The 24,684-nt window shown below is 39.8% G+C and overlaps 1 protein-coding gene across 11 annotated transcripts in view; it reads right to left on the bottom strand.

The window, feature by feature from the left end:
- CFLAR (CASP8 and FADD like apoptosis regulator) overlaps positions 1 to 24,684 on the bottom strand; it is a 105,559-nt gene that overhangs the window by 16,569 nt on the left and 64,306 nt on the right. For 9 of the 11 annotated variants that reach the window (XM_042949689.1, XM_042949691.1, XM_042949690.1 and 6 more), the window contains 2 exons: positions 14,965 to 15,475; positions 12,276 to 12,709 (listed from right to left, as the gene is read on the bottom strand). In XM_042949689.1, the coding sequence (XP_042805623.1) occupies positions 12,571 to 12,709; positions 14,965 to 15,475 (650 nt within the window). In that variant the 3' untranslated portion in view covers positions 12,276 to 12,570. Of the gene's footprint in view, positions 1 to 1,426; positions 1,584 to 12,275; positions 12,710 to 14,964; positions 15,476 to 24,684 lie in introns of those variants that run through there. The other 2 variants (XR_006205648.1, XR_006205647.1) reach the window with 1 other exon arrangement.

Genomic DNA, 24,684 nt, shown 5'->3' with positions numbered 1-24,684 from the left:
CCGGGCGGGGTGGGGGGAATGGATTAATTGAACTGCATTAAAATTAAAAACTTCTACCACAGACTGAGAGAAAATATTTGTAAAACATATCTGATAAAGGACTTCTATCCGAAATATACAAAAAACTCTTAAAACTGACCAGTAAAAAAACCAAACAACTCAGTTTAAAAATGGGCAAAAGAGGGGTGCCTCTGTACATCAGTTAAGCATCTGACTTGGGCTCAGGTCATGATCTCATGGTTCAGGTGTTTGAGCCCCACATCAGGCTGTGTGCACTGACAGTGTGGAACCTGCCTGGGATTCTCTTTCTCCCTCTCTCTCTGCCCCTACCCTACACATACTCTCTAGCTCTCTCTCTCTCTCAAAATAAATAAAAACTTTTAAAAATAGGCAAAAGAGGGGCACCTGGGTGGCTCAGTCAGTTGAGTGTCTGACTTTGGCTCAGGTCACGATCTCACAGATAGTGAGTTCGAGCCCCACATCAGGTTCTGTGCTGACAGCTCAGAGCCTGGAGCCTGCTTCGGATTCTGTGTCTCCCTCTCTCTCTGCCCCTCCCCCGCTCATGCTCTGTCTCTGCCTCTCTCTCTGTCTCAAAAATAAACATTAAAAAAATTTTTTAATAAAAAATGGGCAAAAGATTTGAACAGACATCTCAACAAAGAAGATATACATATTTTAAATAAGGATATAAAAAGGTACTCACCATCGTGCCATTAGGTAATCATAAATTAATACGTGTTATCATTATACATCTATTAAAATGGCTAAAATCCAAAACATTAATGCCACCAAATACTGGCAAGAATGTGGAGATACAGGAACTCTGCAAAATGGTATATATAGCCACTTGAAATACAGTCTTACATTTCTTCCAAAGTTGAACATAGGCTTACCATACACTTCAACAATTGTTCTCCTAGGTATTTACCCAAATGAGTTGAACATTTATGTCCACACAAAAATCAGCATAAAAATGTTTATAGCACCTTTATTCACAATGCCAAAACTTGGAAGCAACCAAGCTGGGTGTTAAACATGTAGGTAGCTCATATTTTAAGTGCACATATATTTTTAAACAATAATTAGAGGGACTCCTGGGTGGCTCAGTCAGCTAAGCGTCCAACTTCGGCTCAGGTCATGATCTCACGGTTCATGAGTTCGAGCCCTACATCAGGCTCTCTGCTGTCAGCACGGAGCCTGCTTTGGATCCCCTGCCCCTCTCTTTTTCTGCCCCCTCCCCACCCACACTCTCTTTCTCAAAAATAAATAAACATTAAAAAATAATTAGAAAATTAAAATAATCATCCAGATAAATTTTTCTTTTAAACTTATAATATCCTAAACATTTTAATCAAATGATAATGCATCAGTTGGACTGTGTTAGGTTTAAAAAATATAAATATAAACCCCACATTTTTTCTCTCACATGAAAGTCCAGAAGTAGGTAGTCTACAGCTGGTATAGTGATTCTGTCCTCATCCAAGAAGGCTCCTTTCTGCTCACCACTCAGCTGTCCCTATAGTGTGGCCATTATCCTCATAGTTCCATATGGAAGTTAAGGCTCCAGCCATCACATCCACATCCTAGTCAGCAAGATGGAAGAAGGGATAAAAAGGTGAAGGGCAAAAAATAACTGCCTTTCTTAAATTTCTAATTCCAATATAGTTAACATACAGAGTTACATTGGTTTCAGGCGTACAATATAGTGATTCAGTAATTCTATATATTACTCAGTGTTCATCATAAGTATACTCTTAATTCCCTTCACCTATTTCACCCTTCCCCTCACTTCCCTCCCCACTGGTAACCATCAGTTTGTTTTCTATATTTAAGAGTCTGTTTTGGGGGGGCGGGGGGCGCCTGGGTGGCTCAGTCAGTTAAGCGTCTGACTTCAGCTCAGGTCGTGATCTCGCAGTTTCTGAATTCAAGCCCTGTGTCGGACTCTGTGCTGACAGCTCAGAGCCTGGAGCCTGCTTTGGATTCTGTGTCTCCCTTTTTCTCTGTCTCTCTCTGTCTCTCAAAAATAAATAAACGTTTTAAAAAAGTTTTTAAAGAGTCTGTTTTTTGAGTTGTCTCTTTTTTTTCTTGGTTTGTTTTGTTTCTTAAATTCCACATATGAGTGAAATCAGATGGTATTTGTCTTTCTCTGACTTATTTCATTTAGCATTATACTCTCTAAATCAATCTATGCTGTTGCAAATGGCAATATTTCATTCTCTTTATGAATGAGTAATAAATATTCCATTGTTTATATACCACATCTTCTTTATCCATTCATTTGTCACTCAACACTTGGATTGCTTCCGTAATTTAGCTATTGTAAATAATGCTGCAATGAACATGGGGGTGCATATATCTTTTTGAATTAGTGTTCTTGTAATCTTTAGGTAAATACCTAGTAGTGGAATTACTAGATCATATGATAATTCTATTTTTAATTTTTTGAAGAACCTCCATACTGTTTTCCACAGCAGCTGCACCAGTTTGCATTCCCATCAACAGTACATGATGGGAATGAAGGAACAGAAAAGGGTTCCTTTTTCTCTACATCCTCTTCAACATTTGTTATTTCTTCTCTTTTTTATTTCAGCCATTCTGATAGGTATGAGGTGATATCTCATTGTGGTTTTGATTTGCATTTCCCTGATGATCCGTGATGTTGAGCATCTTTTCATATATCTGTTGGCCCTCTGTATGTCATCTTTGGAGAAATGTCAGCTCATTTTTAATCAGATTGTGTTTAGCTGTTGAGTTGTGTAAGTTCTTTATATATTTTGGATACTAACCATTTATTGGATATGTTATTTGCAAATATCTTCTCCCATTCTTCAGGTAGCCTTTTAGTTTTGTTAATTGTTTCCTTCACTGTGCAGAAGCTTTTTGTTTTGATGTAGTCCCAATAGTTTATTTTTGCTTTTGTTTCCCTTGTCTCAGAAGGCATGTCTAGAAAAATGTTGCTACAGCTGATGTCAGAGAAATTACTTCCTGTTTTCTCTTCAAGGATTTTTATAGTTTCAGGTCTCACATTTAGGTCCTTAATCCACTTTAACTTTGTTTTTGTGTATGGTAAAGTAGTTCAGTTTCATTCTTTTGCATGTAGCTGTCCGGTTTTCCCAATACTATCTGTAGAGGAAATTGTCTTTTTCCCTTTGCATAGTCTCACCTCCTTTGTCTTAAACTAATTGACCATATAATCATAGGTTTATTTCTGGGCCCTTTATTCTGTTTCATTGATTTGTGCCAGTATCATACTGAAAAAACAACTGTCTTTTAAGGGAAGTTCTCAGCAACTGCCAAATGATTCTGATGCTAACATCTTATTGGCCAGGACCTAAACACATGACCACATCTAGCTACAAATTGAAGCTTGGACAAGTAGACTATATTCTGTGAGGCTTTGTGCCCAGTTCCAAATCAAGGCTTCTATTACGAGGGAAAAAGAAAATGAATATATGAGGACAGCAAGCGGGGTCTGTCCACAGCCAAATTGACAAGGCTGACCTCAAATTCTGACCTCTTGATGGTATAAATAACATCCTTAATCCTGAAAACTTGCTTCTAAAATCTCAGAGGAGAAGAAGAGATTCTCATATCAAACACTGCAGATAAAGGTGTCAAGTGACTCCCACTATGGCCTATTCATGGAAGAGGATTGAAGAGGTTGGGGAACGGCATAGAACAGGGTTAAGGTTGGGAGAAACAACAGGGATAGAAGTATTGGTCAACTAGGGGTTTACTAGTCAGTCTTCCTAACCAATGGCTCAGAAAAGCAGCCCTGAGACCAGGAGTTCTGCTTCTGAAAAGAGGGGCTAGAGATGAGACAGAGAAATAAGGATAAAAGTAAGAAGAGAAGGTAGTTTTGTTAGTGATGAAGAATCAACTACTTGAAAGTTGAAAGGAACCACCTAGGCTCTAGGGCAAAGTCAATATTCTCAAATATATAGACAGATGGAGATGAGAATTTGGAAAACAGAAAGAAGAGATAATATCAGCCACAGTTCTGTCATCCATACGCCACTTTGTAAGTATTTCTTTCTGGCCCTTTGTTTTCCTATGGGAGGTATTTTCTGTTTTATTTTAAGCATAGTTAACATAAACATACTATTTTGTACTCTTTTCCGGGTAACATGAATATATGAGCATTTTTCTCATTATGATATTCTGTCAAAGCCATATTGTGAACTGGTTAAGCATTTGGGCCCCAAAGTAGCTCTCTTCATGGCTTGAGTTTATATCCTAGTATGGGGTGATCACGGATAAGCTACTTAACATCACTTTGCTCATTTTCCTTATCTATAGGATGGGAAGAAAAAATAATGAGAACAATAATACCTACCTCATACAGCTGTTTTGAGGATTAAATGAGATAATTCGTTTATTTGTGTTTATCTATTTGTGTAATTATCTATTTGTGTAAAGAGCTAATAATAGGGGCGCCTGGGTGGCTCAGGCGGTTAAGTGTCCGACTTCGGCTCAGATCATGATCTCACGGTTTGTGGGTTTGAGCCCCAAGTCAGCTCTATGCTGACAGCTCAGAGCCTGAAGCCTGCTTCAGATTCTGTGTCTCCCTCTTTCTCTGCCTCTCCCCCTGCTTGCACTCTCTCTCTCTCTCTCTCTCTCAAAAATTAATAAACATTTAAAAAATTCTTTTAAAAAGAGATAATAACAGTTTGATGTAAGCTCTTATTATTTACAAAGATAATTTTAATGGTTACATAAAGTATCAACCAGTGGACCTATCATCATAAGCATACCCTTATTACTGAACACTTGGCTAATTCTCAGTTTGGGGCTATTATAAGGTTTGAAACATTTTATTGCATTTATCTCTTTTATATTTAGGATTATTACTTAAAGTAATATCTTAAGAATCTTCACATATATTTTAGAACATTTTATTTAAGCTAGGTGGTAGGTACCATGGGTATTCATTATATTGTTATCTAATATAACTCTCTTTTAGCATGTCTAAAATATTTCACTAAAAACCATACTCAAAAAGAATAAGAAATGCATCTAGTAATCAAATACTCATATGAAAAAGTATCAAAGGAGAAGTCATAGACTCTACTATTCAAGTGAGAAAAATAACTTCCATGGAAACTAGTGGACCAAGATGAGGGCCTTGAAGGCTCTCCACGCTCTAACAAATAGGCACCTCCTAGCTTACCACTCACCATTGCTCACATTCTCTCTATGCCAGGTAAAAGTTACACTCAAATTTTCTAAAACATGTCTTGCATTTCCCCTGTCTCTTCACTTGCGTTGTCTCCTCACCTACAGCATATTCTCCTCTCCACCTCAAAATCCTACAAACTTTACAAGGTTTGGTTCAATATTTCCAAAATAACTTCCCCACAGGGTGGTATAATGATAATAGTAATGTTCACATGGCATCACCAAAGCAGTTACAAAATCTCCTTTATTGGGAGGGCGCCGTATCAGGCTCAAGTGGCCCCAAGCACTCTCCTGTCTTCCTCTTCCCCTAAGGGCTTCAAGGTGACAGCCAGGAAATCTACACTGACACCTGTCAGCTCAACTATTTCCAGCTTAGCTGAGCTTCTGACAGACACCTTTATTCATGGCTGGAATCTCCAGTCATAGCTATGCATCAACCCATGGTTGGACTTCTTTCCATTACTGGACACCCCATCCATGACTGAACATCCTAATTATGGCTGAATGTTTCCATCCATAGCTAGACATCCCCACCAATGGCTAGACATTCTGCCAACATATAGATATATCCCCGTGGCTAGACATCTCCATCCATGTCAGAACATCCTAGCAATTACCAACAGCTGGAAATTTCCATCTATGATTGTGTATTCTATCCCCCATGACTGGGCTGGGCATTCACAGTCATGGCTGGACATCTCCCCTCCCCCATGACTAGACATCCTCCCTGATGACTGAATATTTCCCATGGCTGGATCTGCCCTGTATGTACCTATAAAGGGTTTGTCTGGGAGGGGAAAGACAAGCTCCCCCAATGGGTATGCTCATAAAAGCTCTTTCATTTAAGTAAGCAAGGGAAGGCAAGGCATTATTCCTCCCATTTCGTCAGCCTAGGCCTGAAATCATAATCCCTCTTTACTCCACCCCAAACTACTTGCCAGTGAGCAAAACACCTAAGCAAACACTTAACACTCTTCTCTTTGGAGCCTAGGGATTGGTTGTATTAAGAATAACGTAATACAAAAAAAAAAAGAAAGAAAGAAAAGAAAAGTGATAAAAGTAAACAGACGACAGAGTATAATTTAATAAAGTATTATTTAAAAAGAGGGAAGGGAAAGAGAAGGAAAGAAAAGATGCTGATTTGCCAAGCTCTATATTTTCACCATGCCAGGAAGGTGGGATAAGGGGAGATATGTGGCCATGCCACCTATCTGTGGGGAGAGGATAGAGGCTGGAAAGGTAAAATAATGACTCTCATAAACAGCAGAGAGGAGTATGATGCCTTCTCTGAAATGATGCTACACATTTCCAATGTTTGTTTAATTTCTAAAGAACACTAGATGATAGGCTGATGGTCGACATTCTAGATCTAGCACTATCACTGATTTTTTTTTTTCCTGAGATTTGGGAACAAGTCACTTAAAAGCTGTGTGCCTCAGTTTTTTTGATCATAAAATGGATGTTCTCATTCTTTTGGTATGCATTATGGTTGGCTATCCACAGGGTCATTCCATGCCCCACTTTTTAATTTTGGACACCATGTGCCTCAGAGGAGCTGAACCCCTCTCCAGCCCAGGAGACTGAAGCTGGGCTGGTATAAACCAACCATGGTGATCCTATTCCCTCTGCCAAATGCTGGTTTAAGAATGGGCATGTCATTCAATTCTAGCCAATGAGAAATACGGAAAAGAAACACTTGGGGAGGAAGGCTTCTAGGGAAATTTTCCTTTGATCTTAAGAAGGAACACAAAGAAGAGGTGTTTTCCTTTCTGTCATTTGGGTGTGATACTTGGACCTGTGGCCATCTTGTAGTCATTAGATGACAATTCTGAAAATAAAAGCCAAAACAAAGAAAGTACAGAGCGGAAAGATAGAAAGCACCAAATCCTTGATGACATCATTCGATCAGTGACTTAACCAAGCCAGCATCTATACCCCTACCTCTGGACCCTATGCTTAACAAGCATAAACAAACAAACAAACAAAACTGGTATTTTTGTTGTGAGTTACGTCTTCCATTACTTGCATCTTGCATCCGTTACTTACTATCATTTTGAATGATAAAATAGTTAATCAAGAAGGTTCACGTTAATGTGAAAGATTTTCAAAATTCAGTCCTCAATAGAATACAAGATATCATATTACTACTTTTTATTTTAAAATAGAAATAGAAATTAGACTATAACAAGAATACATCGAAGAAACGAGGTTACAAAAAATCAAAACATATCTGATGCCAAAGTCAATAATTCCAGCAATTGGTAAATCTCAACCAATGAATAAAGTCTAACTATAAAAACAGCTAATCCAATTGGATGACAGACTCAGGTAAAACACCCTGAATGGCACACTAAATCTTAAACTTCAAGTCCTGAATCATAGACTATCCATTTTTGCCATAATCTTAGAAAATTTGAAAGGTAAAAAAAAAAAAAAAAAAGGAATGTAAACACAATGAAGAAATAAGCCTAAGTACATCATACACATACTTTTGTAACCGAATGTACTGATCCATTTTGTAATCATTGTAAATTGTCTATTTTTTAGTGTGTTTAAAACATTTAAGAAAATCTAATGTATTAGACTTGTGGTTTCAGTTGAATGAATGCTTGATTAAGTTTACCATCATATTTATATACAGAAATTTAATTCATTAAATGTATCAAGTTTTCATTTATAGGTTACCTTTTAAATTCATTTAGATTTATTGTCCTTTTCAAATGTTTTTTCTAGTTTTATTGAGAAATAATTAACATACATCACTGTCTAAATTTTAAGGCATACAGTGTGATGGTTTGATTTACATATACTATGAAATGATTACCATGATCAATTTAACTAACATCCATCTTCTTATATAGATGCAATAAAAAGAAAAGAAAGGAAAGGACAAAGGAAAATTTTTTTCTTCGTGATGAGGACTCTTGGGATTTAATTTCTTAACAACTGTCCCGTATATCATACAGCAGTATTAGCCACTGTTGTACATTACATCCCTAGTACTTACTTATCTCATAGCTGGAAGTTTGTACCTTTTGACTACCTTCTTCCAATTCCCTCTCCCCCAACCTCTGTGGTTACCTCTGGTAACCACAAGTGTGATGTCTTTTTCTATGAGTCCTTTGTTTGTTTTTTGTTTTCAAGATTCCACACATATGTAAAATTATACAGTATTTTTCTTTTTGTGTCTGATTTATTTCGCTTGCCTAATGTATTCAAAGTCCATCTCTGTTATTGCAAATGCAAGTTATCTTAATAATATACAAAAATGCATAAAACTAAAAAGCAATATAAATAAATACTTTGTTTCTGGGTTTGGTCTGCAATTTTTTTGTGAGCCAAAGATCCTATACATGGTATTTTGAGGCAAGTTACTTGCAAGAGTGGGGATGATCCCACCTCAAAAGTAAAGAGGAAAAAAAGGTAAAAAACATGTGCTATTCCAGCATAAGATAAGAAACAGAATAAATGGAAAATGCTTATGACCTGGTCTGGATGGAACAGAAAAGGATGCCAAAGCTGTCAGGTCTCTAAGATCTCTCCCGGTTTCTTTCTGTAATAATTAACACAAGGTTCTGGTTCATGAGGACAGGCATATACATTATTCTTGCAGGTGCCCCTCAACAATGTTACATTCAAAAATATCCTCAGGTGTCCCACACTCATTAAAACAAAAAGCAAAAATAACTGCTTATGAATGGTCTGAATACTCCTTTCATGCTTTTCAGTCTTGCTGATTGGTCACAGCAAAACACACACAAATATGCACATAAGAAATACACACCATTTAAAACCAAGTCAAAAAATATAAAAATAAATATATATATATTTTTTTAATTTTAAATGAGGGGTGCCTGTGTAGCTCAGTTGGTTAAGCATCTGACTCTTGATTTCAGCTCAGGTCATGATCTCACATTTCATGAGTTCGAGCCCTGTGTGGGCTCCCTCTCTGACAGTGTGGAACCTGCTTGGGATTCTCTTTGTCTCCCTCTCTCTCTTACCCTCCCCAGCTTTTGCGCTCTCTCGCTCTCTCTCTCTCTCTCTCTCTCTCTCTCTCTCAGAATAAATAAACTTAAAAATAAATAAATAAATAAATACTTTAAATATTTTAAATTTTTTAATGTTTATTTTTGAGAGAGAGAGAGAGAGAATGCATAGGGGAAGGGCAGAGAGAGAGGGAGACACAGAATCTGAAGCAGACTCCAGGCTGTGAGCTGTCAGCACAGAGCCCAAGGTGGGGCTCAAACTCATGAACCGCAAAATCATGACCTGAGCCGAAGTCAAACACTTAACTGACTAAGCCACCCAGGCACCCCTTAAATGATATTTTTAAATAATGATCTCTTTTTAGGTCATGTCATCAAATCTGCGAGAGAAAATTATTTGCTGTAAAGTGTCACTTGAGTTCTAGACAGACAAGTAATCTCAAATTATAAAGTCGCTGCTATTGTCTGAATGTTTGTGTCCCTCACCAAATTCATAGGTTGAAACCCTAAGCCTCAGTGTGATGATATTAGGAGGCAGGGTGTTTGGGGTGACTAGGTCATGAAGGTAGAGCTATCACAGACAGTTTGCTTCCTGTCTCTGCTCTTTGACATGTGAGGGCACCATGAGAAGATGGTCATTAGCAGACACAGAAGCAGGTTCTCACCAGACACCAGATGTGTCAGCACCTTGATCTTGGACTTCCCAGTCTCTAGAACTGCAAGAAATAAGTGTTTCTTTAAGCCACCCAGTCTCTGGCACTTTGTCATAGTAGCCTGAACAGAGAAAGACAGTCCCCCTGACTTAACATCCGAATCTTGTACACAGAAAATAAATTTGCAAATTAACTGTGGTTATATGTGGTAGGTAAGATTGTAAGTGTTTGTAACGTTTCATTGTTTTTGTTTTTGTTTGACAGAGAGAAAGAGAGTGAGAGAGAGAGAGAGAGAGTACATAAGCAGGAGAGAGGGGAGAGGGAGAGAAAGAGAGAATCTTTTTTTTTTGGAGAATTATTTTATTTTAATTTTTTTATTTTAATAATTTATTGTCAAGTTAGCTAACATACAGTGTATTCAAGATTAGATTCCTAATCTAATGTAAGAACATACAACAGCCAGTGCTCATCCCAACAAGATCTGTCCTCAATGCCCATCTCCCATTTTCCCTGCCCTCTCAACTTCCTACCCCCTTCAACTTTCAGTTTGTTCTCTGTATTTAAGAGTCTCTTATGGTTTGCATCCCTCTCTGTTTGTAACTTATTTTTCCTTCCCTTCCCCTATGGTCTTCTGTTAAGTTTCTCAAATTCCACATATGAGTGAAATCACATATCTGACTTTCTCTGACTGACTTATTTCACTTAGCATAATACCCTCCAGTTTCATCCATGCTGCTGCAAATGGCAAGATTTCATTTTTTTCATCACCAAGTAGTATTCCATTACACATAATTCCATTATCCATATATCCATCCATCCACATCTTCCTTATCCATTCATCAGTTGAGGGATATTTGGGCTCTTTCCATAATTTGGCTATTGTTGATACTGTTGCTATAAACATTGGGGTACATGTGTCCCTATGAAACAGCACTCCCGTATCCTTTGGATAAATTCCTAGTAGTACTATTGTTGGGTCGTAGGGTAATTCTATTTTTAATTTTTTGAGGAAACTCCACACTGTTTTCCAGAGTGGCTGCACCAGTTTGCATTCCCACCGACAGTACAAGAGGGCTCCCCTTTCTCTACATCCTCGCCAACATCTGTTGATACTAATTTTAGCCACTCTGACCTGTGTGAGATGGTATCTCAGTGTGGTTTTGATTTGTATTTCCCTGATGATGAGTGATTTTGAGCATCTCTTCATGTATCTGTTAAACATCTGGATGTCTTCTTTGGAAAAATATCTATTCATGTCTTCTGCCCATTTCTTCACTGGAATATTTGTTTTTTGGGTGCTGAGTTTGTTAAGTTCTTTTTATATTTTGGATACTAGCCCTTTCTCTGATATGTCATTTGCAAATATCTTCTCCCATTCCATTGGCTGCCTTTTAGTTTTGTTGTTTCCTTTGCTGTGTAGAAGCTTTTTATCATGATGAGGTCCCAATTGTTCATTTTTGCCTTTATTTCCCTTGCCTTCAGAGACGTGTTGTGTAAGAAGTTGCTGGGGCCGAGGTCATAGAGGTTGTTGGCTGTTTTCTCCTCTAGAATTTTGATGGTTTCCTGCATCACATTTAGGTCTTTCATCCATTTTGAATTTATTTTTGTGTATGGTGTAAGAAAGTGGTCCATCTTCATTCTTCTGCATATTGCTGTCCAGTTCTCCCAGCACCGTTTGCTAAAGACAGTCTTTTTTCCATTGGATACTCAGAAAGAGAGAATCTTTTTTTTTTTTTTAACATTTATTCATTTTTGAGAGACAGAGCATGAACGTGGGATGGGCAGAGAAAGAGGGAGACACAGAATCTGAAGGAGGCTCCAGGCTCTGAACTGTTAGCACAGAGCCTGACACAGGGCTCAAACCCATGAACAGTGATACCATGACCTGAGCAGAAGTCGGATACTTAACCGACTGAGCCAACAAGGCGCCCGTCAGAAAGAGAGAATCTTTTTTTTTTTTTTAATTTATTTATTTTTTTTTTTTAGAAAGAGAGAATCTTAAGAAGGCTCCACACTCAGCGCGTGTTGCAGGGCTTGATCCCACAACCCTGGATCATGACCTGGGCCAAAATCAAGAGTTGGATGCTCAACCAATTGAGCCATCCAGGTGTCCCTCATTGTTTTGGTTTTTTATTTTACTTTTCTTCTTGGAGCATGGATACACACAGGCTAATTAACTGTGTTACTGCAACCTTATCTCCATGGCTCCGGTTTACTTGATTGCACGAGGGAAGGCAACACAATCATGAGTCACCCAATTCAACCAGTACTTGCTTTTTAAAGTTTCAAAGCCAGGGTGCCTGGGTGGCTCAGTTGGTTAAGCATTCAACTTCAGCTCAGGTCATGATCTCTCTCACGGCGTGTGAGTTCGAGCACTGCATCAGGCTCTGTGGTGACAGCTCAGAGCCTAGAGCCTGCTTCAGATTCTGTCTCTGTTTCTCTGTACCCCTCCCCCATTCACACACTGTCTCTCTCTCTCTCTCTCTCAAATATAAATAAACATTAAAAAAAATAATAATAAAGTTTCAAAGCTATTTCCTTTCTAACACTGTTTTGACAAGCTTTCAGCAACAGAGGCCAAAACCTTCAACCCAGAAGCTTTAGCTCAAACACCCCTTCCTGATAACATTCCTCACAGACGGTCATTTCTGCCATAACAGGACCCCATCTTACCCACGTGACACATACATTTGCTTGAAAACTACTTGGGGCTAGTGATGGAGACTGCAGAGCTAAGAAAGTCTTTTGGCTTTTCATTTGCAAGAGAGGATGAGTTTCTTTCTCAGAGTGTGCTGCAGCCAGACGTAGTACCTCTCCTTAGCAGACACTTTGCTGTTCCAATCATACACACTGCTGTTGAGTTCAATGTGGAGTTCCAAGAGTGGGCGTCTTCTGGAGGGAATGAGAAAGGCAAAAATTAATGCCATGCAAATATCAAAGAGGAGACAGATTGTCATTTGGGTGAAATGAGGCAACAGATGTGAAAGTGCTTGAAATTGTTCCTTTCTAAATGCTCTACAAGCTGCTTAGTGAGTGATCCAAACCAGCCTGCAACACTCTGGCCCAATGACCCTCACCCAAGAGGCAACCGAGTCATATTCTGGGGACACTCCAGTCAGATGATAACCTAGCTGGACCATCTATGCAAATGGAGGACAGATATAAAAGACCATGGATACTGCTGGTCCATGAAGTGTCTACCTTGGAAGGCTGAGTCATCCCTACTACCGCCTACTCCTTGCTGCTGAGCCACTACTGAGGGGGCTGGGGAGTCACAGGCGATGAGATGTATTCCTGAGGTCCCCAGAGATACAACAGAATGCATTTCACACATGGCTCAGGAACATGATTCTAAACTGTAAGGAGGGAACAGCTGAAAAAGGACTGTTAATTTTACATGGAAGTATAGTGGGGCTTCATTCAGCTTAAATGAAAACCAGATCACCAAGGTTTCCCTTAGAAAAGTATTCTTTCCAATAAACATCAGAAACGTCTGTGTAACAAAGACTTGCAAACCTGAAGAGTCAGGTACCATTTTTCACCTATCAAACTGTCAAAATGGGGAAATAAAAAAAAATGCAGTGTCGGGCAGAGCTCGGGGACATGGGCGCTCTCATGCAAAGCAGGTTTAACTGTCCGAGATGACAATCTGATAAAATGCATCCAAACCTTTAAAAATGCATGTTGTTGGGGTGCCTGGGTGGCTCAGTTGGCTAAGCGTCCGACTTCAGCTCAGGTCACAATCTCACAGTTCGTGGGTTCGAGCCCCACGTCGGGCTCTGTGCTGACAGCTCAGAGCCTGGAGCCTGTTTCAGATTCTGTGTCTCCCTCTCTCTCTGACCCTCCCCTGTTCATGCTCTATCTCTCTCTGTCTCAAAAATAAATAAACGTTAAAAATAAATAAATAGGGGCGCCTGGGTGGCTCAGTAGGTTAAGCGGCCGACTTCGGCTCAGGTCATGATCTCGTGGTCCGTGAGTTCAAGCCCCGCGTCGGGCTCTGTGCTGACAGCTCAGAGCCTGGAGCCTGTTTCAGATTCTGTGTCTCCCTCTCTCTGACCCTCCCCCGTTCATGCTCTGTCTCTCTCTGTCTCAAAAATAAATAAACGTTAAAAAAAATTTTTTTAATAAATAAATAAATAAATAAATAAATAAATAAATAAATAAATGTTGTTGGACATAGTAATTCTTCTTCTGGGTATTTTCCTCAAGAAAACAGTAAATATAAGCACAAACACTGAACTACAAAGATATCGAAAACTTTTTTTTATGAAAGCGAAACACCTTCCAACGCCTGAAAATTGGTCAAGTAACTTATGCCATAATCATATTGTGGATGGTTCCACAGACATTAAAATGATGCTTACAGGGGCACCTGGGTGACTCAGTTAAGTGTCTGAATTCGGCTCAGGTCATGATCTCATGGTTTGTGACTTCAAGCCCTGTGTCGGGCTCTGTTCTGACAGCTCAGAGCCTGGAACCTGCTTCAGATTCTGCGTCTCCCTCTCTCTCTGTCCCTCCCCTGCTCGTGCTCGCTCTCTCTCTCTCTCTCTCTCTGTCTCTCTCTCAAAAATAAATATTTTTTTAAAGTTTAAAATGATGCTTAGAAATGTAACTAGTGACATGTAAAACTGTATGTGATATAGTGTTACACCAAGTAGAAGCAGGTTACAAAGTAATAGCAGATAGCGATTTCATTTTGGTTTAAAAAACATATTTATATACGATTGTGTGGGTATCGAAAAAGATCTGGAAGACAATACACCAAGATTTGGCTAACAGAGATTGGCTTTAATAAGCAGGATTATAACTATTGGTTATGTTCTGCTTTAAGCATTTATATTTCATTGTTTTTTTTTTTTAATAAGGAGTATGTACTGCTTTTGTAATTTAAAAAAAATTAAAAATTTATTTATTTTGAAGAACAATATCCAAACTACAAGCTGACTAACAAGTGACCTCCTGAAGCACAAAGGCAGGTCATAAAATGTGAATCCTTCCCAAGGCAACCCCAACAAGGAATGAAAAATCCTTTTCTCCCTGAAGAGAAGGGCATCAAATATGGCACAATGGTAATCTCCATCTCTCCATCTTGGCAGCAAGAAAACAAACAAGTGGTCTGGGCATGGGCCACGGCGTGAGTGGCTCACCTTTCTTGCCACAGTTTCTGGGAAAGGCACTTCAGGTACAACGATGGTGAGCTGGAGGACCGTTCCAACAGGGAAACGTCTGCTGTGCACAGGCTCCAGAGGAAGTCAGCTTCTCGGTGGATGGTACAGGGCACAGGCTGCCTGGCCTTGGACTCCACATTGTTCACTGCTGGCCCATCCACCTCCAGGAAGCTGCTGCTGTCCAGTTGGCCCTCTGACACCACATAGTTCTGAATAAAAAAGAGCTTTGGCTTCCCTAAGAGAGAAGGGCATGCATCTCCCATGAACATCCTCCTGATCTGATCCAAAGGGAACCCTGGCTGTGTCTGATCCACGCCAAACACGCTGTGGGAGCCACCTCGGCTCACCAGGACACACACAAAGCTGTCATAGTCTTGGTGTTGGGGCATGCAGGCAACTTGGCGAAGAATCTGGATTATACTGTCCACACGCAGGTACAAAAAATACTGGACTTCATAGCCCAAGGAAGTAAAAGTGTCCCGAAGAAACTCTGGATAAAATAAACACACATGGAAAACAACACTAAGGTTAGAAAAGTTTAAGAGGTACTGGGTAGCAGTCCTAAGCACAGTCTGATCTCCGCTACTTCTCCATTTCTGCTCTTATGCCATATTTTGAGGTTGTGAAGGACCTGAGCATGGGTCAGGAGAGAATCAACCTGAAACACGTGACATTCATGTCCCCGATTCTCACTTACAATCTGTCCCCTATTATGATCTGTCCCCTGCCTGAAGCTACTATCACATCTGGTCACAGGCACAGACTGGGCCCACTTCTAGTCTGATGCAACCAAGGCGGGGTACAAAACTTTTTCTCTTCAAAACAAAGTTGGGGATTTTTCAAAAGGCTCTTTCTTAAAATAACACCCAAGTGTGTAGGAATGGATGCATTTGCAGAGCACAGACCCAAATCTAGATCAAAAATGATGGCACGAGACACGAGTTCCCACCTTCCCGTGGGCTGTGGGCTGATACAGAGGCCCACAACTACATCTAAGTTGTGACCATTTCCAGACTCCCCAGTTCCTCTTAGACCTGCCTCCCAGTGTAACCTCTAACTGAGCAGTGGGAGTCCTTAGCCAAGATTCCCTTCAGTGCCCTCAAAGATTCTTCTCCCAATCTCAAGAAACAAGAAGAATCCCAAATACAAAATCTAACAGCACACCTAAAGGAAATAGAAGCAGAACAGCAAAGACACCCCAAACCCAGCAGAAGAAGAGAAATAATAAAGATCAGAGCAGAAATAAACAATATAGATTCTAAAAAAAACTGTAGAGCAGATCAATGAAACAAAGAGCTGGTTTTTTTAAAAAATAAACAAAGTTGATAAACCTCTAGCCAGGCTTCTCAAAAAGAAAAGGGAGATGACCCAAATAGACAAAATAATGAATGAAAATGGAATTATTACAACCAATCCCTCAGAAATACAAGCAATTATCAGGGAATATTATTTAAAAATTATATACCAACAAACTGGACAAGCTGGAAGAAATGGACAAATTCCTAAGCAACCACACACTTCCAAAACTCAAACAGGAAGAAATAGAAAACTTGAACAGACCCATAACCAGTGAAGAAATTGAATCAGTTATCAAAAATCTCCCAAAAAATAAGAGTCCAGGACCAGATGGCTTCCCTGGGGAATTCTACCAGACATTTAAAGCAGAGATAATACCTATCCTTCTCAAGCTGTTCCAAAAAATAGAAAGGGAAGGAAAACTTCCAGACTCATTCTATGAAGCCAGCATTACTTTGATTCCTAAACCATACAGAGACCCAGTAAAAAAAGAGAACTACAGGCCAATATACCTGATGACTATGGATGCAAAAATTCTCAACAAGATACTAGCAAATCGAATTCAACAGCATATAAAAAGAATTATTCACCATGATCAAGTGGGATTCATTCCTGGGCTGCAGGGCTGGTTCAACATTCGCAAATCAATCAACGTGATACATCACATTAATAAGAAAAAGATAAGAACCATATGATCCTGTCAATCGACACAGAAAAAGCATTTGACAAAATTCAGCATCCTTTCTAAATAAAAACCCTGAAGAAAGTCGGGATAGAAGGAACATACTTAAACAGCATAAAAGCCATTTATGAAAAGCCCACAGCTAATATCATCTTCAATGGGGAAAAACTGAGAGCTTTCCCCCTGAGATCAGGAACATGACAGGGAGGTCCCCTCTCACCGCTGTTGTTTACTATCGTGTTGAAAGTTCTAGCATCAGCAATCAGACAACAAAAGGAAATCAAAGGCATCAAAATTGGCAAAGATGAAGTCAAGCTTTCACTTTTTGCAGATGACATAATACTGTACATGGAAAACCCGACAGACTCCACAAAAAGTCTGCTAGAACTGATACATGAATTCAGCAAAGTCGCAGGATACAAAATCAATGTACAGAAATCAATTACATTCTTATACACTAATAATGAAGCAACAGAAAGACAAATAAAGAAACTGATCCCATTCACAATTGCACCAAGAAGCATAAAATACCTAGGAATAAACCTAACCAAAGATGTAAAAGACCTGTATGCTGAAAACTATAGAAAGCTTATGAAGGAAATTGAAGAAGATACAAAGAAATGGAAAAACATTCCGTCCTCATGGATTGGAAGAATAAATATTGTTAAAATGTCAATTCTACCCAAAGCAATCTACACATTCAATGCAATCCCAATCAAAATTGTACCAACATTTTTCTTGAAGCTAGAACAAGCGCTCCTAAAATTTGTATGGAACCACAAAAGGCCCTGAATAGCCAAAGTAATTTTGAAGAAGAAGACCAAAGCAGGAGGCATCACAATCCCAGACTTTAGCCTCTACTACAAAGCTATAATCATTAAGACAGCATGGTATTGGCACAAAAACAGACACGAAGACCAATGGAATAGAATAGAGACTCCAGAATTGGACCCACAAAAGTATGGCCAACTAATCTTTAACAAAGCAGGAAAGAACATCCAATGGAAAAAAGACAGTCTCTTTAACAAATGGTGCTGGGAGAACTGGACAGCAACATGCAGAAGGTTGAAACTAGACCACTTTCTGACACCATTCACAAAAATAAACTCAAAATGGATAAAGGATCTGAATGTGAGACAGGAAACCATCAAAACCCTAGAGGAGAAAGCAGGAAAAGACCTCTCTGACCTCAGCCGCAGCAATTTCTTACTTGACACATCTCCAAAGGCAAGGGAATTAAAAGCAAAAATGAACTATTGGGACCTCATCAAGATAAAAAGTTTCTGCACTGCAAAGGAAACAATCAACAAAACTAAAAGGCAACCAACAGAATGGGAAAAGATATTTGCAAATGACATATCGGACAAAGGGCTAGTATCCAAAACCTATAAAGAACTCACCAAACTCCACACCCGAAAAACAAATAATCCAGTGAAGAATTGGGCACAAAACATGAATAGACACTTCTCTAAAGAAGACATCCGGATGGCCAACAGGCACATGAAAAGATGCTCAACATCGCTCCTCATCAGGGAAATACAAATCAAAACCACACTCAGATACCACCTCATGTCAGTCAGAGTGGCTAAAATGAACAAATCAGGAGACTATAGATGCTGGAGAGGATGTGGAGAAACGGGAACCCTCTTGCATTGTTGGTGGGAATGCAAACTGGTGCAGCCACTCTGGAAAACAGTGTGGAGGTTCCTCAAAAAATTTAAAATAGATCTACCCTATGACCCACCAATAACACTGCTAGGAATTTACCCAAGGGATACAGGAGTCCTGATGCATAGGGGCACTTGTACTCCAATGTTTATAGCAGCACTTTCAACAATAGCCAAATGATGGAAAGAGCCTAAATGTTCATCAACTGAAATGGACAAAGAAATTATGGTTTATATACACAATGGAATACTATGTGGCAATGAGAAAGAATGAAATATGGCCTTTTGTAGCAACATGGATGGAACTGGAGAGTGTGATGCTAAGTGGAATAAGCCATACAGAGAAAGACAGATACCATATGTTTTCACTCTTATATAGATGGATCCTGAGAGACTTAACAGAAGACCATGGGGGAGGGGAAGGAAAAAAAAAGTTAGGGAGGGAGCCAAACCATAAGAGACTCTTAAAAACTGAGAATAAACTGAGGGTTGATGGGGGGTGGTAGGGAGCGGAAAGTGGGGATGGGTAGTGAGGTGGGCACCTGTTGGGATGAGCACTGAGTATTGTATGGAAACCAATTTGACAATAAATTTCATATTAAAAAAGAAAAGATTCTTCTCCCAGTTTCCGGGAATCCTGGATTGACTTTGCCTGAAGAAGCAGTGTAAGGCAGTGGAAAAGTCAGACTTTATGTCAGACAAGGCTGCCTTCTAACACTGACCTTACCACATGATGGTAGCATGACCTTAAAGAAGTGGGTCTCCTTAGCTTTAAATGGAAGTGATGATACCTATCCTGTGAGCATGCTATGAGGATTAAATGAGGTAATACATATAAAGCTCCTGGTGCTCAAGAGAAATGAGTTCCTATTACCTTTAAAATATATATATATTTTATCCATCTTTTTGAAGTTTCCATAGCCTTGGAACTGTAGAAATCGTCCCCAGTCCATTTCTTTCCCATCTGCTCAGTTTGCCCTCATCAGAAAAATAAATACAGTCTCTTGATTTTTTATATCTTTCTAACAGTGAAGAGAGACATCTTTCTCTTCCTCATTAAGAAATGCCACATCCTTTTGAGCCACCCATTAAGTTTCTGTTCCTTGTCTGAAGGATGCCTCCACTTCTTAGTTCATCTGCAGAGCAGAAAAACTGTTCTGCCCTAAGCTAAACAGACGTCTCCCAATTCAGATAGTTACCTTTACTCTTAGCCAACTTTTTGGGATTTCTTTCCATGTCTCATGACTGTGTACCCACCTCTCTTCGTCCCCTGGGGTGTGGTCTTCCAGAAGTCTACCACTGCATTCACCCCAAACCAAACAACATAACAGTAATTAGAACAGATAAAACTTCTACCAAGGAACAAAAAGCCCCCATCTCATACCAGTGTAGGCATCACAGAAAGGGGATGTAAGTCATTCCCCTGAAATCACCACATAACAGTTCTCCACAAATTCTCAACTCTCTACACTAAATGGGAACAATATGAAGTCTGAATAGTCACAAATAATTCAGAGACTCACAGCTTCAACCAATAGTTTCAACCTTCTTGCCCTGCAAATTTTACCAACACTAATAAACTACAAAAGTGAAAGTTAGCTATCACATTTTGTCTTCTGGCTTCTCAGCAGGAAATAGGGAGAGAAAGGTAGGAAAAGAAACCTTGAGTAAACAAAAAACTGGAATAACTAGCCACCGGGCAAATAAAAGCTGGCTTGGGTGCTCTGAGTGTAATTCACCCAGCCTGTGGGCAGTACCTGGATATGTTCACATTGGGTCTAGTGGAACTTTCCACTCAGGAGAGCTGGGTTTAATTGTGGCCCCACATCTACCAGATATGGCAGTTTTAAATGTGTCCACAAATTTTTTGACACTCCTTCCTTAAAAAGAGTGTAATTACCCTCCCCTTGAATGTGGGCCACACTTGGTAACTTATTTCTAATGACTGTGGCTGAAGGGATACTATATGACTTCCAAACCTAGATCATAAAAAAATGCAATTTCTACCTGGCTCTTTCCCTCTTTTGAACAGCTCACTCTGGAGGAAGCCAACTAACCTGTCATTAGAACACTCAAGCAGTTCCGTGCAGAAGCCCACATGAAGAAATAAGGGCTGCACCAACTTCCCAGCCACATGAGGGAGCCACCTGAGAGGATTCTCCAATCCCAATCAAGCCTTGGGATGACCCCAGCTGAAATCTGACCACCATCTACCAAGAGACTCTGGGCCCGAGCAACCCAGCTAAGCTACCCCTAAACTCCTGCTCCACAAAAACTGTGAGAGATATATAAATAAATGAATATTGTTGTTTTAAGCCACTAAATTTGGAGTGATTATTATTTGATAATAATACATTATTTGATAAATAATTCACCAGGTAAGTCAGGAAATCATAATAACCATTAATTAAAGATGTAGTTAGGCTATGTACTTGTATGTCTGGCCCACAGATAAGGGTAAAAAAAACAAAACTATAATGGAGAGATATAAGGGAGGTGCTAATCTCCTTAAAACCCTATGATAAATAAATATTGTGGTGGAAATGAAGAACATGATACACAGGTTGCCGATAACCTATGAAATAGCTCACTCATCCCCACAGGATCTCACTGTGGTAGAAAAAGTCCACCAGCACTGCCCCCTGGCCTTCACCTCAGCAGATGTAGGCAAGCTTTCCATACCCAGTACTGCGCTCAGGTTGGAACACAGGACTGAACAATGTGAGAATCCAGACTAGGAACCCAGTTCCATGACTACTGTTTTATTCCAGTCGTCTATTGAGGACTCACAGGTCATGGAGTATTCTTTCCTCCAGGGGGCAGAAGCAAACAGGGAAAACCAGACTCAAAGCTCTTGTTTACTTAGACTGACTCACTTCCCTCAAAACCCAATCTTCACTGTAAAGATTTCCCCCCTTATCAAAGTCCTTGAAAGAAAGCCATAGTCTCATAGATGCTGGAGAGGATGTGGAGAAACGGGAACCCTCTTGCACTGTTGGTGGGAATGCAAACTGGTGCAGCTGCTCTGGAAAACAGTGTGGAGGTTCCTCAAAAAATTTAAAATAGATCTACCCTATGACCCACCAATAACACTGCTAGGAATTTACCCAAGGGATACAGGAGTCCTGATGCATAGGGGCACTTGTACCCCAATGTTTATAGCAGCACTCTCAACAATAGCCAAATGATGGAAAGAGCCTAAATGTTCATCAACTGATGAATGGATAAAGAAATTGTGGTTTATATACACAATGGAATACTATGTGGCAATGAGAAAGAATGAAATATGGCCTTTTGTAGCGACATGGATGGAACTGGAGAGTGTGATGCTAAGTGAAATAAGCCATACAGAGAAAGACAGATACCATATGTTTTCACTCTTATATAGATGGATCCTGAGAGACTTAACAGAAGACCATGGGGGAGGGGAAGGAAAAAAAAAAAAGTTAGAGACGGAGAGAGCCAAACCATAAGAGACTCTTAAAAACTGAGAATAAACTGAGGGTTGATGGGGGGTGGGAGGGAGGGGAAAGTGGGTGATGGGTATTGAGGAGGGCACCTGTTGGGATGAGCACTGGGTGTTATAAGGAAACCAATTTGACAATAAATGTCATAATAAAAAAAAAAAAAGAAAGAAAGAAAGCCATAGTCTCTTTTTCCATGCTGGTGTGCAGGGGTCAGGGACAGAGCAAGGGCTGTCCCGTGCCTTAGATCTCTTTCCTTTTTCTGAGCTTCCTGTAGGCTCTGGCTAGAGCAGTGGCTGTCACATAGCAGTGAGCAGGCAGCTGCATGGGAACAGGGAAAGAGGAAGCAGTCTTGGAATCACAAGATGTGAGTTTAAGTTCTGGCTCCTCCACCTACTGGGTTAGTCCCATTTTTCACAGTAGCTGCCTTGTCATGTCCCTCAAATAGGGGAAGAAAAACTTGGGTGCTGAGTTTGGGAAATACAACCTTAATGACGGCAGAAGTCCCACTTCTCCTTCCACCCACCCTGGAAACCCCAGTACTGACCCAACCCTATATCTGTAACACTTCCACTGTTCTTGAGAAATCAACTGCCCCAAATGGTGAGCAGACAAGGGTAGGGGTCAGCACCACTCACATGTTTGGGGGCTATTGAGATAAAATTCAAAAAATGAAATACAGTCGAAAGTCATGACCCCATTCATTTATAATTTGTTTTCATCAAAAACGAGTTCACATTGGGCACCTGGCTGGTTCAGTTGGTAGCACATGCAACTCTTAATCTAGGGCCATGAATTTAAGCCCCATCTGGGGTGTAGAGATTACTTAAAAATAAAATCTTAAAAATATATACTATAAGACAAAATATTAAAAATATATAAAACAAAATGAGTTCACATTAATCTTGACACAACCTATGAAAAGAAGTCCATTAAATAAACGTATGGAATAACTAAGAAAGAGGGAGCACTTCCTTCATCAGTCTATTTACCATTATGTAGTGAGCACCTTGAATAAGCCCAGTTCTTTCTTTTCTTAATTTCTTTTTAACATTTATTTATTTTTGAGAGACAGAGAGAGACAGAGCATGAGCAGGGGAGGGGCAGAGAGAGAGGGAGACACAGAATCCGAAGCAGGCTCCAGGCTCCGAGCTGTCAGCACAGAGCCTGATGTGGGACTTGAACTCACAAACCGCGAGTTCATGACCTGAGCCGAAGTCAGACTCTTAACTGAGCCACCCAGGCATCCCAGCCCAGTTCTAATTACTCACAAATGGAATACAAGTTGGGCAGGCTATTCTTAGTGAGAAGGGGAGTTCTGAGATCAACTACAAATGTGAGATGCAACATTGGTTAAGACTTAAATAAGTTTCTTTACAGGAGGACTGCTCAGAGACTTTAAGGCCAATATGCAAATCCCCAAAGGAGGAACAAATTATTCACCATTTCTCAAATTCTTTTGACCCCAAAAGTCATGTTTTACACAGTTTCTCTTCCCTATGTGGCAGAAATACATTGTGAAATACAGATGAAGCACCTGTCCTTCAAGAAGCCTATAATCTAGTTGGGGAAGCAAAGCTTATAAATATGCACAAAACAATGGTTGACATGTCACATGTACAGTGGGATTTTAGGTAAAACACACGGTCAGAGAAGGGACTGTCGGTGCAGTCTGAGACACCTGGAGATGAGATTGTGGTAAAAGTACAATTTAAGCTGGAAGAACAAGTGAAATAGGAGGTCCCCCAGATAGGGGATGATGACGAACAAAGACAGAATGAGTGAGTGAGTGAGGAAGTGAGTGGCAGAGGCAGCCTTGGATAAATCTGACTTTTCATTTGTTTCCATAGACCAATCAAGGGGTTTCGCTGGACAATCTATATTCACTCAAAATTATAAACTACTTGTTAAATGTCTTCTTTTTAAGTACAAATGATTACTAGTAATTCCTTCTGGACTAGCTTTTCGTAGCAGAAAACAATATCAATAATAAGCCTGTGTATTGCATGTCAAAGAAGCTTCTGTGGCACCTCAGGCAGCCTCAAAGTACTCTACTCTTCCACATATTTGCAACTCCTTATCCACAATGCCAAAGCCCCAAAAGCTCTGAAAACCTTCAGTTCTTTTCCTTGATTCATTTTGTGGCAAAACCTTTCCTGAACTGATGAGAGGCTATTGAGAGTCTTTATTCCCCTTAGTGTGAATATCCATTCATTTTGCTGTAGAAATACTAACGTATACAATTATGGGGTACTTCCCTGGACCCCCCTGGAGTGTTCTATGAATTACAGCATCTATACTTTGTCATCTTTCTAAACTCTTGGATCTTCCAAATCCTGAAATACAAAGGTCTCCAATAAGGGATTGTGGACCTGTAATTCTTATTTATATCCTAGGTTTAAAGGGGAATTTTATTTGTGATACTAGGTTTCCAAATGAAGGTCTGCTTACCTCTGCTCTCAGAGGTAAGAATGTCCAGAAGAAAAAGGACGCCACCACAGACTTCCTGGTCTCTTGCCTCTAGGAGGAGGCTATCTTTAATAATATATTAATCCCATGATAGCAAGGAGGGGAAGCCCCACTTCCTTGG

The sequence above is a fragment of the Panthera leo genome, chromosome C1 (assembly GCF_018350215.1).
Source record: "Panthera leo isolate Ple1 chromosome C1, P.leo_Ple1_pat1.1, whole genome shotgun sequence".
In the NCBI taxonomy this organism is placed as follows: Eukaryota; Metazoa; Chordata; class Mammalia; order Carnivora; family Felidae; genus Panthera; species Panthera leo.
Note: the sequence above shows the minus strand (reverse complement) of the source record. Positions and strands in the feature narration are given on the sequence as shown.